We start from the raw sequence: 18,380 nt of genomic DNA on the forward strand, positions 1-18,380 counted from the left end.
GACCCACAACTGCATGACCACTTTAGAGTATTTAGGAGAAACTGCAGACTTTTTATATATAAATAAATAAATATATAATTTGCTCCCTCCTGTCCTTACCATCCTCATTTCTCCCTGTAATTAACAAAAGACTTTTTATAGAGGTAATAAAGACAATAGAATAATGAAAATTTTGTATGAATGATTTATAAGAAAATTAATAAAAGTCAAAATTGATGGTATATTATGACAAGCACAGTGTGGTTTTCTTGGTTTATTTTGTTTGGTTTTAAACCCAACACCTTGCTGGTTAAACGTCGACGTTTGTGAATTGTTTCGTGTTGAATTCTAAAAGCACCCTGTGCACATTTTGTTTTATCAAACACTACTTCATTCTTATTTCCAGTCTCTGATCATTAAAACAGACTGAAACCATCAACCAATTCGACCCACTACAGATATACGAATGTTACATTTAATGCACTGCAAAGTGTCTATAGCGTATTATGCCATACATAGCTGCCAAATAAAGTTTCTTACATTACATAAGCTTAATAATGAACATTAAAATAATACTCTAACCAATTTCAATGTGTATTCATGCTACATATTTTTAAAATATAAGTTAAGAAACATTTAACTTACTTTGAATAAAAGGAACTTTTATGATTCACAAATATTTGGAACACAATTTAGACAGAAATGCATCACAGCAAACAATAACACACTCTGCCTTTTCAATTTTCAAGCTGAAAATTGAATCCAAGGCAGCTAAACTGAATGCTTCTCAACCATATAGCATGAACAAGCAGCAACATTTACCCCCCCACAATTTCTCTCAGACTTTTCCTCCCTCCTTCTTGCCGTACTCAATTTTTCACCTCAGAATCCCTCTCCTGTCTCTTCTGTCTTTCTGCTTCATGGTCAGTGAAAACAGACATCTCATTAATGCAGCTTGTGTAGACAATAGTCTCTCTTGCATATACAACGATCTTCTGTGTGTGTGTGTGTTTTAGCTCCTCACAGCCAGCATGGAGTTAATCTCCCAGATGAGGTTTCTGAGCTGGTCCATTATCTGCTTCAGCTGCTGGTTCTTCTGTTTGAGTTTCTGTAATAAAAATAACAACAAATCATTCTTTGAAAGACTTACTTGTGGCTCAGAGTCTTACACAGTCCAGTGCGAATCAAATCTCTTATTTGCACAGATGTAAAAGATACTAACAATCCAGAAAAATCTATACGAGTGGATTTTTCATGCCAAGTATAAACATCCCAACATGTGGATTAGAGGTTGATGACACGGAAAAAAACAGATCCTTTTCACAATAAGAAAAGCATCTCAGTTTATTATTTTGAGGCCTGAGGAAAAGATAGAAAAATCCCCCAGAACAGAAACTGGTTGCTGTGTCCTTTAACAACTGACTACACCCATGATGTGCTCAGAAAAGTGGAACCTGATGTAATCTATCAGCAGAAGGTCAATAAAAACATAATCAGGGTTTTCTGGGAAAGAAAAGAAAAAGCTTCATTATTCGGACCTGTTACCAACAGCAACTCATAATAAATGGAAGAAATGATGAAGGAATGAAGTTATGAGTGCAGCGACATTTGAAATATCCATATCAGGGAACTATATTTTCATCCAATCTTCAGTCAAAATTGTAGAACGCTGCTAAAAGAACTGTCAAAATGTTACAGGGAAAAATCTACATTTTTGAAATCCTGACGCTTAACTGCCCAAGTCAGGTGACAGAACGGCAAATTATATCTCTGGGCTATTCATCCTCATCAGCTGTGGTGAAAAAGCTGTAAGACCTCTGCCGCTTTTAGAGCTGCTCTGCTTTTAAAACAGAAGTGAATCCTCAGCATGCCTCAGTGTTTTAAAGCAGAAAATGGTGTTCTATTGAGCTAAAACACACCAGACACGCTTTGAAACAAGGGATTCCACACAACTGTCAAAAGCATGCGCCGGTTGTTGACAGCCAGGATCACCGATGGGTTTATTTTGTATCCATGTATTAATATTAGTCCGGATTCAATCTACACTTGATATCGCTCACGTAGTTCATAACTTGTGCTAGTCAGAAAGTGCACAGTCAGAAAATGACAAACAGAAGAGTTCTGACAGCACAGCTCCACCGCAGTCATTAGCGTGCTTTTACTGAAGGCAACCTGACGGTGTGAAAACTTTGATATTCCAACCAAGCTACTTTGTCACAAAAGCCGGTAGTGGACCGAACACAGCGTATCATTTGCTTCTCCCTTCATCTGCTGCCCTTTCCTTCTCAACTCAAGAGGAGATCAAAGGAGCTGTCCTCCATAATGTGCAAGAGAAAAGGAGTTTTTGATCATATGATGACTTATTCAAATCTGAGTCTTTCAAAACTGCCAAGTTTTACACCGTGATTGACAGCCCACCCGAGTTTAAGCCCTAGAGACTCGGCTCAGTCTACTGTAGACACCATTGTGGGAGAGGCAAGGGAAGGAGGGGGTTATTTGCTTTTTTAGGCAACAATGAGGCAATGGTTTTCCTCAGAAAGGCAAAAACCCTGTTATATGCAGTGTTATTTCATGTAAAATTTCAAAAGGTTTTTGTGGCTCCCAGTGTTTTCTTTACTGTGTGAAACGGGTCCAAACGGCTCTTTGAGTGGTAAAGGTTGCCGACCCCTGTTCTGTTGTATTCATTACTGATCGCTTAAAATGTTAAGCACTAGTTTTAGAGCTTGTTTGTCGATAGGGGACTGCTATACCATCCCAGGGTCCTGGTTTTGTGGGTTTGAGCCCTGCTCTAGGTGACTGTCTGTGAGGAGTTTGCTGTGTTCTCCCTGTGTCTGTATGGGTTTCCCATTAAGCCCCAGAAATGTAGACATTTTAAACACAAAAATTTTATTTTAAGTTTAAATTTAAAAACAGTCTAATAAAGAAATAAAATGCTTTGGTGAATATTTTGAAAAGTTTTTTTTTTAAATGTCACATATATGGTTCTTCATTGTAAAGGCTCAGTATAAAAAACAAGTGCTACATAGAAATCTGTACTCCATCTTTGAAAGCAAGACTGCTTCATATGACAAGTTGCAGCAAGTAAAAATATATTACAGTACACTAATAATCTAATGTGGGATTATACAGTGTGACTTAATTGTACATTTCCTTATTTAATAAAGCAAAGCATATATTTAAACATGCAAAAAAGATACAAAAATATACAAAATAGGGCTTGTCATAAGAGGAGCATCTACTGTTCTTTTGTGCTGTCAAAAGAAAAGCATGATCTATTCCTGTACTGCAGTGGTGTCAAACTCATTCAGATGGCAGGCAATATTGAAATATTTTAATGAAGTCACTCTGTGCAAGCCCAGTAATAACATAGGGAGAGAAATGTGTATTAGCCGTTATGAAATCAGCTCTTTATAAGATTTCCACCAGACTGGACAGCTCAGTCATGTTTTTTAACAAGTCCAGCGTTACCCTGGCCAAAACCCCCATCAAGTCTGTTAAATGAGACTCCGTCAAGCATCACATTACATTTTCACAGCACATTTTCCTTTCTAACCACAAAAGAGACATCATTTCACTTAACATCTTAGGTATGCTTTATGTGTCTAGTCCGAAGGCACTGAAAGGACAATGACTATTAATAAATCACTTCAAGGCTAGACGCACCGCATTAGATCTTAATGCTGCCAAATGTAGAGAGGTGTATCCTTTGACACTGATGTCATCAGAACAAAACAGTGCTACAGCCCCATGATAGCATTAAACACTCAAACATGGGCTCCAATCCATTCAGTTACTAGGGCTCTTATCTATAATAAACACTTTCAACTCTTTCTCTTCATGCTGTGTGGGTGTAGCTCCACCAGCCTCCCAACACAATCGATGAGAGTCGTCCAGGTTTACAGCCTCAGTAGATGATGGCAAACAGCTTGGAAAACAGTTATATGTGGGGAGAGTGAGATAATGGAGGACAGCGTTCAGCCAAGTGACAGAGCAGAATAAAATACTGGAAATCTCACACAGCTATAAATAACACGGAATAAAAGCTGACAAAAAAAAAGAGATCCAATCAAACCGGATTGAATATCGATTAGGTGTGAGAGAATTCCTAATGAAGTTTCAACACTTCCAATGCTGTTTCTTTTTAAGAATAAATTGCAACAGAAATGATACTGAAATCAAATGTATTCCTTAAGCAATGAACTAAATAACTTCTGTGAAACTGGGTTAATCTTTGAAGTTTAAAAAAATGTATTTATATACAAGCATGCAGACACACACACAGCCTCATACGTTTAAGGAAATGCAGGTTTTTTTACATTATGTGGCAGTAGCAAAATACTAATAGGTTGGATTTCAAAGGTCCGTTGTCTATATATACACTGCTTTTCACTGTTGTTAAATATTATAATAATAAGAAAACATATCGGGCGGCACGGTGGTGCAGAAGGTAGTGTCGCAGTCACAGCTCCAGGGACCTGGAGGTTGTGGGTTCGATTCCCGCTCCGGGTGAGTGTCTGTGAGGAGTTTGTTGTGTTCCCCCCGTGTCTGCATGAGTTTCCTCCGGGTGCTCCAGTTTCCTCTCACAGTCCTAAAACACGCATTGGTAGGTGGACTGGCGACTCAAAAGTGTCTGTAGGTGTGAGTGTGTGAGTGAATGTGTGAGTGTGTATTGTCCTGTGAAGGACTGGCACCCCCTCCAGGGTGTGTTCCTGCCTTGCCCCCAGTGATTCCAGGTAGGCTCTGGACCCATCCTGACCCTGAACTGGATAAGTGCTTACAGATAATGAAGGAATGAATGAATGAAGAGAATATATCAGTGTCAGTATTAATATCTGCTTTGGTATTACTAAATATCAGGCAGAAGAAATTACTGACATCCATCTTTAATTTTCCATCATTCAATCTTTCATAAACTTCTAACCAAACTCTGAACAAATGTTTCTTAAGAGTTCCCAAGCCAAGGTCTGCAGGATGTAACTTGTGAGATAAAGTGCCGTTCCATAAAAAATTAAAAAGAAACTTCATAATAAATACTGTTTCACCTTGGATCCTACTTGGCTAATCCGCCTTGTCAGTAGCAACTCAAATCGCTGCTTTTATTCCTGCAGATGGAGCAGGAATTACAAGTCTAAGTGTCTGGGAGTGAAACGAAGGGATTAGGCAGGCTGAGGGAGGGGAGGGATTCACTAATACTACTACTGCACCTCCTCGTTCTCCTCCAGGAGCTCACGCTACCTTAGTGAGAAGTGCAGGGTTTAAGTTTTTCTAAAGAAACCACTTTAAAGTGTAGACTGGAAACTAGTCAGTGCAGCCCACGGAGCCAAAAACATAAGAAATTAACTTGATATAGCATGCACTTTTTGATGCTGGAGTAAATAGTCAAAAGTTATTCTCACGTTAAACAGCAGCACTACAAAGCATGGACAGACTATGGACGGTTTAAGTCATAAAGGAATAGAAATAGGAGTGCTGCTAAACTCACAGAGGTATATCTCTGCAGTTCTACAGTAGGAAACTGTGATAAAGAGAGAAAATGCACTGTTCACTGTGTCAATTTTGCCAAGAGTCTCCACTGATCAATGGTGTGTTCCTTGAGCATTTTTCAATCAAGCTCTTTCGCCACTCGCCCTCCATCTGCCTGTGATATTGATTGCACTGTTCTTGGTTACTTTGTTTGCAGTAGTTATACATCAGAGTGCAGATCCATGGTTCTCTCGTGTGTTGTGTTTGTAACAAATGGAAATTCAATAGTGGTGCATGGAAGAACAAAATGCTTAATAAAAAATACTCATATGCAACAATTTGATTGGAATGTTTGAAAAAAAAAAAATTCAGATCCAAACAATATATAATTCCCAGAATGAAAAGTTAATCAAGTGTTTAGAATCGCAGCTACAGAGTGAGGACTGAAATGCTTGCATTAAGCATAGTGACTCCAAAGCCCACCCTACTGTGATCAGACTGACGTGGAGAATAGCAAGGGGATGCTTGCAGGATCAAGGTGAAGGACGATGAGGTTAGAGAGAAGATTGGGAGGAATGTTGGGCACAGGAGAGACGGGCCTGCGGCACAAACTGATGCAATGGAAACAGACAGGCAAAGAGAGGCATGAGAATAAGATGAGTGCTTCCTTTGTAGGTTTTAAATCGCCCTTCAAATCATTGCCAAGACACATCATAAACACAAACCTGATGTTTAAACTGCTTTCAAATTTGTTTGCATGCAAAATTCAGTGTCTGTTCAGAACCAATTTAAGTATTAAACCAATCAGTGATTAACACCTTCACAAATTAAAAATGTTCACTCACAGCAAATGCATTGCTACAATAAGTAAGTCTTAAGAAAGTCTTCTGTAAAAGAGTGCAGAATGAGTTTCAATCAGTCGTGCCCTCACTCCTCTCCAACAGAAAGCGCTTTCATCTCTCCCCTGGCTGTCAGGAGCTTACAGCAACCAGGCCCAATGATCACTACAGTTGCAACATGAGAAAGAGACGGAGCAGCAGATATCTGTCAGGGCAAGGCAAGCCATGATTCCACTTAAAAACTCTTTTCAGAGTCTCTTCTCTTATGGAACAAAAGATAAAATATGTGCTGGCTGTAGCAGAGAAGAAAGGTTTATTTCAAAGCCAATCATATTCTGTAAGGCTGCTTTGGCGTGCATGTTATAGTCTTTTAGCTCATAATACTCCTACATACATCAACAATCCTAATGTTTTTTTGTTTATATTCATTTAGGTCTAATATCAAAATCCCACGGCTCTGAAAACCAAGTATGGTTTAAGAAAAAACTGCTGATTCACCACCAAATTGTATCCACCAGGTTATTAACAGAGGTTACGCTACATCCTACTTGTACTTATTTTTTTCCCTGGGTGGTGTATGATGTTTGTACAGGTTTTTATCATTTTATTTGTAACCAATCATTAATCACTAAAAAGCAGTGCTATTAAAAAATATAGGTGTCAATATCTTGTTTTCATTGGCAGGCAGTCAAGGCTGAAATGCTCATTTTAGCTGTAATTAAGTTAAAGGATGAGCTAAACTGCTGAAGGCTGGATAGCTTAGTTTCCATAAACAACTGTATCAACAGTGAATGTTTTGTTTTTAATCAAACTTGTCTATATACAAATATGAGAGGAATATGCAAATTTCAAAGACAAAAAGTCCGTGTCTAAATAAAATGGGCTTTCTCTGCCAAGATCACTACATAGCAGTTCACTGGAAGATTCAGTGGTTTCCCGAACTAATCAGAACTGCCTGATCAATTGCTTTTAACTGCTTCCAGCATATGAAGCACACAACAAATGCAAACCAGATATGAGTCCTCCACCTCAAGCTTCGTGTTCCAATTCCAAGGCGTGCCCTACCCATGCTCTGAACATGCTGTACTTTCTCGGTTCACGCAACACAAAACAATTTGAAAAAAGTCTTCATTTGACCAGCACACTAATGAGCAACATATGAACTGGCTAATCACACAGAGAACAGGGCACCTCCTGCTAGCAGGCCGTTAGCCCAAGGAACGTGCACAAATGTGTGCATGTGTACAAGCATGTGGGCAGAGACAAGCCAGGGTCTCATTACAGCCGATGTTCTGTGTTGTGTGTGTTTGTTTATCAGCAGCAGCACTCCTGCAGGCTCCCCCTGCCCCAGCACTGGTCCAGCGATAACACACATGGCCACCAGGCCGCCAGCACTGCTGCTCATTATGTGCCCACCGCCCATTTCAGAGGGTCCTATTTAAAATTACAAACATTCTCCTCCATAATATCTCACTTTCTCATTTGAATAAAGAGGACAGACATGGTAATTAACAGGGTATTAAAAAAAGCAGGCAGAGGAGAGAGGGACAGAGAGGGGGAGCAGAGAGCGGAGAGGCGCGTGGGAGAATTAATAAGAGCCGTGATCTCTCCAAGGCCTTCTTAATGGGCTGTGACAGGAATTTATTCACACTTAGAGCAGTATTAAATCAAACCGCCCTGCTCAGACGAGACATGGCCTGCCACCACAGCGCCAGCAAGGACAACGGCCCTCACACCAGGGAGCCAGGGCCACAGGGAACACCCCCTTCCCCTCGTCACACCGCAGGAGTTTGAGGCCCATGGGAGGTTTAGTGGGCGTGGAGGTTTGAAAGGTTTGCTGTCTCCGAGCCCAGGTGCTGCTATTATTTGTCAGCCCAAGCACTGGGGCTGGCAGTGGCACTGCACATTAGCTTTGAAACAGTTGCTCATGTTTATTCCTGTGAACCAAAGAATAATCATCTACTCTGTAACCTCAAGTCTGGTTCTTCTTGGTTTAGAGGGTTTGGTTTTCTACTACTGATTGGCATTTAATGAGGTTACACCAAAACTATACAGGAAACCTACAGGCTTAAGCTAATTAAATGGTTAAGTGAAAAAAAAAATCTACACATTTTACCTCCTACTGTCAGCAAGACATGTTTGGAGCCTGAAGATTGCCACCTTTCTACCTGAATTTTGTTGGTTGTACATTCAAGCAATGATGCTAATGCCACCCAGGAAAATTTCCATTATTTCTAGCAACATTAGCCTGGTAGCTCTAGCAGTAAAGACACCATAAGACTTGAGAACACCATGAGAACAGTTTAACTGATTTTAATGCCATTTAAGACACTATCACAACGGTATAAACACAAATCACTCTAAAATATGAGATTTAATAAACAAAACGTTTCTAGTGCAGAAAACTTGATAAATACACCAGACAACTCATGCAGTGGATTTCAAGAGTCCAGAGAATGACAATAGGGAGAAATTACATATTTAAGGCTATCTACACCCTTAAATTCAATGTAATCCTTTCTTCATATATCTATGCTACACTGTGAAGGAAATCAGAGAGATACAATGTAGTTACAGAGAGAAGAGGTGGAAAACGTAAGACCCCCCCCCCAAAAAAAAAAAATCACTTTCACTGGCTTGCTTGTAGAATGACTGTGTGTGTGTGTGTGTGTGTGTGTGTGTGTGTGTGTGTGTGTGTGTGTAAAGAAGAGAACAGTCAGAGACGAAGGCCACTCTACTGCTCAGCAGACTGCAAAGCCATATTTCATCTAGCTCCTGACAAACAGCAATTACCCCAATCGACAGATAACGAGGACAGAACCATCATTCAAAGCCAGTATGCCCCAGAAAGCAGTAGGGCATTACCATACACACCACAACACCCAACCTGTGGTCTGGATTATGTGCTGTTCTACAAACATGGTTTCAAGAACCAAAAAGGATGCTCAAGAATCAAAAGAGACTGCAGAGCAACATAAAGTTCTGGACAGCCTCACAGACCATTATTTATTACATAAGTGAGTGCCTTTTAGGGTCTGAATTATGTTGAGACTTGGGAGGTCATGATGCCAGAAATGTATGAGTCGGTACCATTCATTCATTCATTCATTCATTCATTATCTGTAAGCGCTTATCCAATTCAGGGTCGTGGTGGGTCCAGAGCCTACCTGGAATCATTGGGCGCAAGGCGGGAACACACCCTGGAGGGGGCGCCAGTCCTTCACAGGTCAACACAAACACACACACGTTCACTCACACACTCACACCTACGGACACTTTTGAGTCGCCAATCCACCTGCAACGTGTGTTTTTGGACTGTGGGAAGAAACCGGAGCACCCAGAGGAAACCCACGTGGACACGGGGAGAACACACCAACTCCTCACAGACAGTCACCCGGAGCGGGAATCGAACCAACAACCTCCAGGCCCCAGGAGCTGTGTGACTGTGACACTACCTGCTGCGCTACCGTGCCGCCCTGAGTCGGTACCAAAACCACTAAAATTCCATGATTCTGAATACAAACGCTGAAATGGAATGTGCTCTGAAGTATGGATCTGTGTTTGTCCGGCCTCCTTGGTTGCGTATCAACATAACTTAGCCCCTGATTGGTCTACAGACTTGACTGATGTGTTGTTGGAATGCTAAGATACACAGGGATCATATTTTAATTGTTTTTTTAATTTTTATATTTTTTTGTAAACCTTTTGCCAGTACTCATTACACAAGCGTGAGGATTACTAATGAATGGTTTGACGGAAAGATTCATATTTGGTCTCGTTTTGAAAGGAACAGCCCAAGGTAAGCACTGGCATTGTGTGCGAGTCGCTTCTGGGCTCTTCAGGCAGCAGCAGTTTTGTTTGGTCATCTGACTCAAAAGCTAAATATTTTTTTCAACTGACCTGTTGCTTCTCCTGCCAACGCCATTCCTCATTTTGGTTTTGATGTTTTAGCTTTCTAAGCTTGTTAGTGTGTAGACTTATAGTGACCTATGTTTGTCTGAAAGACCTGTGAAGCCTTCGGCACCTCCAGGACCACATAAAACAAGAACCGTGTTGTTTTGAGATTTTTGGTAACGACTTGGTACCAAAGTATCCGTTCTTGTGACATCTCCAGTTGAGACTATAACTATATAAATATACATAAAATGTAACATATTGGTATATATTATAAAATATACAATATTTATACAAATCAGAGATTTTATGCCTCTCAGTGTATTCGTTAAAGCATTTTCAAGATTCTCCTCAAGGCAGGGAGATATTTGTAGATGCAATCCAACATCCGCTTTGGGTAATCACTAGCTCATTTAAACAAAAATACTATACGCTTTATAAATTCCAAGGGTAGAAAGGTGGAATTTGGTTGGGAACCAAAAATGCATTCTTTAGCCTAATTTACAAGATAGAAATACTTTTCAGAAAGAAAGAATTTCTTGTAACTTTTATGAAATCAATTGTAGTATTTCATTATTCTTTTGCAAAAGAAAAAAAAAGCTTTACTGCAGTTTTAACTATTCATTTGTGAGTTTCTCCAACATGTAACTATATGCTAATAATGGCAAGCAGCCAGATAACATATGACCAGTGTTATACCCTATTATTCTAACCATAAAAATTTATTTATCCTATTCCCAGTTTCCTTTTCACTGGATTGTTTATATAAACTGTATGCTCCTTACAGGAATTAATGTAAATATTCCATCTAAACGTCCATCCATCCATCTACACTTCCATCCAACTGTCCATCCATCATTCCTCTCATGCTTAAAAGTCTAGCTGGCTGTGCCTGAAGAAGCAGATGCAGTGAAGCGGCTAACATCTGCTCCCCACATTCTGCAGCGTCGTTGACCTCCCCTGAGTTCCCCATCCCTTATTCCCCCAACATGTTCTCCTCATCCAGCATGTAATTTGCAGCTGGCCATTTGGCCATCCCAAAGCTCCAGGGCCCACAGTGCTCAAGCCCTGCTGCCTCCTCTGCGTTCATGAATGCAGCTCATTTAAAATGAGACCAAGGCAACAGCTAAACATGTCCAGACAGAACATGGCACCACTCAGGATTACATGTCTTTCTCTGAGTTAAATGAGGGAAAAAAAATATAGACTAGATCAGAAAGAAAACAATACAGATCAAATATAGACGAGATCACAATTCTGCACAGACGACCTATACCTAGACAACCTAGTTTGGTGTTGCAAAGGACAGTACAAATTAGCACCTGAACAATGAGCACTTTAGTTCAGCTTGTAAAGCAGACTCTAATTTACTTAATGTAGAGCACAAAGATGTGAAGAGTGGGGGCTGACCTTGTTGACCTCAAGAACTTCCCTTCTCTCCTCGCTGGCAGAACGCATCTGACTGGTTCCATGGTCGTCCAATTTTGAGCTGTCATCTTCTACATAGGGAATGAGTTGCTGCAGCACAGAGAAAGACAGAATTAAACATAATGGACAAACTGAATGAGGTTGTACATCAAGATACCTTACATTTTATAATTCATGCTATATAACAAACCAATACAAAATATACATCCAGTGCTTTACGCTATAAATGCCTTTTATTAGGTGCACAAATAATTTTAAAGCATTTTACTGATACATATAACTGTAATTCAGACAATGACCTGCTCTTTGTCACTTTATATCCACAGTAATGGATATAGAGGTCATTTTGGAAAAAGGAATGACACACAAATTAAGTTGAGAATGAGTCAAGTTTCATTTTTAGTCCCGTTAATGCTGTTCTTCTATGTTTTGTTCACTATAATATAAAAGTGTACATATAACCCTGTCAGCGAGGATGCATTTTCAATCTTCCCGAGGCAGCTTTTCTGTGTTTGAAATATGCTGTCACAGACATGGTTTATCTTGACACATTGCATTTCTTGCTTTTTCTGCAATAGCTGGGCATCCATCTTTCATCATCAGATTGAAGTCTTATATTTATTTTAAAAAATGCTGCTTTCAAATGTCTTTTAATAGAAGCATACACTACACCGTCACAATAAACATACAATCTATTTTTCTGCTGCAAGTAGATAAAAATTTTCACAGATAACGTTCACATATTTATTAAATAGCTTTTTTAATAAGGTAAATGATACTACTACAGCAAATAGGGACACACACCTCATTCATAAATTCTTGAACTCTGATGTTGGATGAGCATGCATCCAAAAAACTTTGGCCATATCTATTCATTCATACGTTCATTCTTTTTTAACATTCATCCTGTTCAGGGTTGTGTTTTGGACTATGGCAGAACACCAGAAGAAGCTCCCACAGACACTATCCTCACGGACAGTGACAAAGTTTGGGACTGAACCCACAAACCCTGAAGCTGCAACAAAATGCCATCCACTTTGGCCAGATAGATGTTTTTAGCTTTCCAAATATTGTCAGAACAATATTTAGTCTGGTCAAACAAGGTAGATTTTTTGTTAGATCTAGTGTTCCCATTATTTCATTTACCCAAGCACCATTGATTGAAATACTGAACTGTAGCCTTGGAAGAGCCTTGGATACAGTGGCAATCACATACACAGCACTACACTCATCTGCCCTAATGCTGCATGTTCCCTTCAGACCTTTGTTAGAGTATATTTCAACCAATTACATATCAGCCTTCTAATGATTCATTCTTTTTGTAAACAGTTTCATTCTGAAGTGACCTTGACAAATGGCCAATATTTGTAGTGAATCCTGTCACCTCTGCTTAAATCACACTGACACCTGCTGGCGTACTGAATCATAGAAGTACTACAGGGTGGGCCATTTATATGGATACACCTTAATAAAATGGGAGTGGTTGGTGATATTAACTTCCTGTTTGTGGCACATTAGTATATGGGAGGGGGGAAACTTTTCAAGATGGATGGTGACCATGGCAGCCATTTTATAGTCAGCCATTTTGGATCCAACTTTTGTTTTTTCAATGGGAAGAGGGTCATGTGACACATCAAACTTATTGGGAATTTCTTAAGAAAAAACAATGGTGTGCTTGGTTTTAAGGTAACTTTATTCTTTCATGAGTTATTTACAAGTTTCTGACCACTTATAAAATGTGTTCAAAGTGCTGCCCATTGTGTTGGATTGTCATTGCAAACCCTCTTCTCCCACTCTTCACACACTGATAGCAACACTGCAGGAGAAATGCTAGCACAGGCTTCCAGTATCCGTAGTTTCAGGTGCTGCACATCTTGATGGTATGGTGTGGTATATGGGGTACAAAGATAGTGGGGCCATTCTTCATCAATGGAAACCTCAAGGCCACTGGATATGCGAAATTGCTACATGATGATGTGTTTTCTTCTTTATGCACTGAAGCTGGTACGTTCCCTGAGTTTTCCAGCAAGATGGTGCACCACCACATTATGGGTGTCAGGTTCGAGCATTCCTAGATGAACAGTTTCCTAGAAAGTGGATTGGTCGTCATGGGCCAGTTGAATGGCCCCCAAGGTCTCCCGATCTGACCCCCTTAGACTTTAATCTTTGGGGTCACCTGAAGGCAATTGTCTATGCTGTGAAGATACGAAATGTGCAGCACCTGAAAATATGGATACTGGAAGCCTGTGCTAGCATTTCTCCTGTGGTGTTGCTATCAGTGTGTGAAGAGTGGGAGAAGAGTGTTGCATTGACAATCCAACACAATGGGCAGCCCTTTGAACACATTTTATAAGTGGTCAGAAACTTGTAAATAACTCATGAAGGAATAAAGTTAAAACCAAGCACACCATTGTTTTTCTTGTGAAATTCCCAATAAGTTTGATGTGTCACATGACCCTCTTCCCATTGAAAAAACAAAAGTTGGATCCAAAATGGCCAACTTCAAAATGGCCACCATGGTTACCATCCATCTTGAAAAGTTTCCCCACTCCCATATACTAATGTGACACAAACAGGAAGTTAATATCACCAACCACTCCCATTTTATTAAGGTGTATCCACATAAATGGCCCACCCTCTAGACCTACACTGGACACATCACACAGAATATAATGATTCCCTAGCACTCTGATTTGGGATCAGACTACACAAACAGACTGTATACTGCACTGCAAATTATATTTCAAACATTTTCAAACAAAAGTCAGTCATTTTCTTCCAGCATATTAAATTAAATAACCCACTGTCAAGCACACTAATGTTCAGTTTTTATGGTAAACTATGCCAAATAAATTCAATTCCACAGTCAGTTGGAAACTCAAGATGAAAATATCTGATATACATACAAATAGGAAAACTGGTAAAACCAGTACACACCAATTGAAAAGTCATCTTTTGTTACATGGCATGCTACAAAACCCAGGATTAACATAATGTAATTTAATATTAATCTTGCACTCGATTAAATATTTTGCTAAACAAAAACTGAAAATCAGCATAATTGCTCATATTTTTGTGGGCCTGCGGTTTTTGAGGCCGGCCTTTACAGCGTTCGTGCTGTCACATGCCAGCCGAGCAGCCGCGAGGGAAAAAAAAAAAAAATCAGATCATATGAGCACAGAAAGGAAAAAAAAATTGCCAAAAGCCTCTGGCAGGTTTATCGAGTCAGTGCAGCAAACCAGAACCGGCTGACTGGTGCAGCTGACAGAGAAGGGACAAAGGCAAGAGCCTGAAATCGAATGAACTCTGTGCTTGTTAGGGATGACAAATTCAAGCAGAGGACAGGAAAACAACCCCAGTTTCCAGCCAAGTCCATATAGAGTTTTCAAGGTAGAAGCTGTGTGCTGGCAGCAGGCTGTGGTAAAAGGAGCAAAGCGACAGCACGTTACTCATAGTTTGGACACTGAGGGATGGATGTGGTTTGCTGCTTGACAGAAAAGAATGACTCAACGAGGTCTGCCCAGTTTCTTTACTTTGAGGGGAAGAAAACGGATGGAAAAAAGTTGAGCGGTAAATGAAATGACACTGGCTTTTTCTGCAGTGCAGGAAATTCCAGAACGTTGAGGAGCCGGTGACTGCTCTTGGTGGAAAACGCTGATGCGAGCGGCTTTGCCAGCTGTTCGGTACAGAGAGCTGCAGCTAATTAGAGCCATGATGAGGTAATGCCCCTGCCTCCATTATCCCACTTCCTGTTTGGAAAGACAGCTCCAGAAGAATTGATTGAGCACCTGAAGTCAAACATCAGAGGCCCAGCAAGAATGAAAACTTGAGTTTACAAAAATTATAAAAGGGTATCTGACTGAGCCTTTCAGTGGATAAAGGTATGTAAGACTGCATTTTAAACATGTTAGCTCTGTCTTTATATATCTTTTTCAAAAATATTTTTTTCCAGAAAGATTATAAACAAAACATCCTGAGTTTCAAAAATGAAAATCAGCAGAAAAGTTAAAACATTTTGAATTTTTTAAGCCAAGTACGTAAGTGCGAGAAAGAAGCATTAAGAAACAAGCCATTCTCCCAGGAAATCACTACATATACTAATCAGAAACTGTGACATTAACAGTTCTATTGTATCTAGCAAAATAGCCTGGAAGAATGGAAGAATGGAAGAATTCTCTCTCATCTACTTTAAGTTCAACATTTATGAAATTAGCTGTTTAAAACACATTATTATCTGTGCATAAAACAACACAATTTAGCTGGATATAAAGTGCAAACTTTAAGACACAGAAGTGCTGAAAGCTTACTCCATCGGACTGCATGTAACTAGTTAGACTTAAATCACTTCAGACTACACTGTGAAAAGAAACCACATGTTATTACATGGTGTTTATGTGCCATAATTCTGCTTTGATCTGGTGCAGTGTAAAAATTAGTGTTAACCTCAGGAGGAATGGGGTCCAAACCAGCACAGTTCTCGTTGCATTTGTCATAGACGAGTCGTAGTTTGCGGAAGAGAACAGACAGCATCCGCAAGTGTTCCTGTAGCTTGCCCAGTCTGTCCTGATGAGTATTAGGATGATACGTGACCCCATTTGGTAGCTGAGAATGTGAGTAGGACAGAAGATTAGAGCCAAATAATTCTATACTTATAATAAATACTGAAACAACACTAATGCAGATATGCTAAAAAAATAAGTCAAACATTTTCACACTGCCTTGTCCTCCATGATTTTATAAATGGTCCTCTCAGCGATGTTCTTTGTAGTGGAGTGTATTTTTATCAGGTGAGTTCAGGTTAGGTGCAGGTTGTTGTTATTTTTATAATTTCATAGTCAGTTGGGTACATGCAGGAATGTTCAGATCCAAGCGTGCAAGGAAAAATAACTGACCTGCACATCTCTACCTGTCATATCTTTTTTCTCCATACCCATTATGACATATTGTGCTTACCTGCATGTTTCTGAGTAGCTGAAAGATCTCCATAGTTCTTAAGACAATGTCCTGCACAGTCTCCTGACCAATCCGACAGAGTGAGGCTGTGTTCACATCACGTGCAGCTTGTGCCTGTTGCCCAGGGAACTGGGCGAGTGGTGGGGTTGTCATGGGGACAGAGGGGAGGGCACAGAGTGACAGGTGGCTACTCAGTGTCACACGGTGGCATACCTAAGAGAGAGCCAACCTGAGATTATGGATATGTGAGGATACTGTATGACCATGTTAGAATGGACATGTATGATCATGAGCTGAAGTGAAGATAAGTCCATGAGAGAGAACAAAGGAGGGAAGGACAAACAGGATGAAAATCAGTCTAGTGTAATGCACTATTAACATATTTTTATATTGTCAGTTATTTATCTAGCGATCTGTCCCAAAACCTTGTGAGCTTTCTAAGCAGGCAGCTGTACTATGATGTAACATGCTCTCTATGTAGACAGCTCACTAGGTTTTAGGACAGGCCCTATAAAAGTTCTCTTCTAATAAGAGAATTCAGCTATTTTAAGGTACAGTCATCCCTGACACAAGAGAGGGAAATTCTGGGGCCAACACACCCTTGCCTAATGCTTGAGGGGCAAAAAGAACAAAAAGCATCTCTATACTGGGCTGTGAAGCAGTGGAACTATGTTTTATGGATCGACAGTGATGCATCCAAGACCCTAAGGGTGAGTTATAGTGATGTTTGAGATCCAGACCAAATCATCTAACATCAGAACCTGAACTCACTAATGCTCCTAAAGTCTGAATACGGCCAAACACTCATGTTAATCTCTGAACAGAAGAGTAGAGCTTGTGACTGCAGAAAACAGGATGGAAAGCTCCTCATGAAGCTCCTCTATATCAAAAGAGACTGAGGATAAGATAATGTCTGCAAACATCAGGAGAGGGTGTACTTCAAGAGCTTCACAATCTCACAATAAACTTACAATCAGTTTTTGTCATCTTGGTCCAAACATTTAGACAATTTTATGATTAAATTGGAAGGTAAAAATGATAATCTGTAAAATATTATTCACACTAGTAACATGCAAATGCACTTAATATGTATATTTAATACATTATGAGCTCTAAGCATTTTTCTATTTAATTCGCTTACCAGAACACTCGATTTAACGCCGTGTTGACTCGTATAGTCCTGCCCTACTATAGGAAGACTAACACTTTTTATGGAATATTATAATAACGTAAATGCATACTGTAAACAGAAGACGGTTTAGGAGCTCAAGAGCTAGCTATAAATGACTTGCTAGCGTTACACAGACGTCGCATGAGGAGAAAACATATCAGTTTTAAAGATGTCTAGTTCAAACGATAAACTCGTGGGTTTGTATGGATATGTCAAGCCTGTTACTGACTGCTATTTCTTGTAAATAATAAGCACTTATATAAATAAACAGTACGTTTTAAACGAGAGAAACGCACACTGAAAAAATGTGAGTTGCAGCGATAACCTCAGAGTTCCTGCGCTGCGAGAGCTCACACCTGCCTTCAGCCTGGAGCTCAGCCTTTACACAGAAAGGCCATATTATTATACACGCGTGAGACTAAAATATACTGTTTCCACAGAAAACGGTTTGTTCTAATAAATGTGTAGCTGGAGTATTCTTACTGTATGCCACAGTTACCTTCAATTCTAGCTACTTCTGTTTACGTTGTTGACAAGATGCCATTCCTCTTCTACTTCTCCATTCTCAGGTCAGGAATCGCGAGATTTTGAGAGACTACCGTAATGTTCATAAAGAAAGCGCACACTCATGTTATGAGTATAGCAATATAAGA

At 39.8% G+C, this 18,380-nt stretch overlaps 1 protein-coding gene across 3 annotated transcripts; it reads right to left on the reverse strand.

Annotated features, from left to right (window-relative positions):
* Positions 1-227: 227 nt before the first annotated feature.
* On the reverse strand, positions 228-18,380 carry med30 (mediator complex subunit 30). Of its 3 annotated transcripts, none has more exons than XM_066675933.1 (5): positions 18,227-18,299; positions 16,557-16,849; positions 16,047-16,205; positions 11,586-11,693; positions 228-1,087 (listed from the first exon to the last, which is right to left on the reverse strand). In XM_066675933.1, exons 2-5 carry the CDS (start codon positions 16,707-16,709, stop codon positions 992-994), a joined length of 516 nt encoding a protein of 171 aa, XP_066532030.1. In that variant the 5' UTR covers positions 16,710-16,849; positions 18,227-18,299; the 3' UTR covers positions 228-991. The 3 variants fall into 3 exon arrangements, with proteins under 3 accessions (XP_066532030.1, XP_066532029.1, XP_066532028.1); XM_066675932.1 differs by lacking the exon at positions 18,227-18,299 and adding an exon at positions 17,698-18,119 and having other exon boundaries at positions 16,557-16,769; XM_066675931.1 differs by having other exon boundaries at positions 231-1,087; positions 16,557-16,769; positions 18,227-18,380.

The sequence above is a fragment of the Hoplias malabaricus genome, chromosome 6 (genome assembly GCF_029633855.1).
Source record: "Hoplias malabaricus isolate fHopMal1 chromosome 6, fHopMal1.hap1, whole genome shotgun sequence".
Classification (NCBI taxonomy): domain Eukaryota; kingdom Metazoa; phylum Chordata; class Actinopteri; order Characiformes; family Erythrinidae; genus Hoplias; species Hoplias malabaricus.

What these genes read in the sequence shown, in the direction of transcription:
- med30 (XM_066675933.1), bottom strand. Translation starts at nt 16,709, where the DNA reads ATGACAACCCCACCACTCGCCCAGTTCCCTGGGCAACAGGCACAAGCT. An exon ending in AGCTACTCAGAAACATGCAG is followed by an intron (nt 16,206 to 16,556) that starts GTAAGCACAATA and finishes TCACATTCTCAG; the next exon opens with CTACCAAATGGGGTCACGTA. An exon ending in AAGTTCTTGAGGTCAACAAG is followed by an intron (nt 1,088 to 11,585) that starts GTCAGCCCCCAC and finishes TTTTTATTACAG; the next exon opens with AAACTCAAACAGAAGAACCA.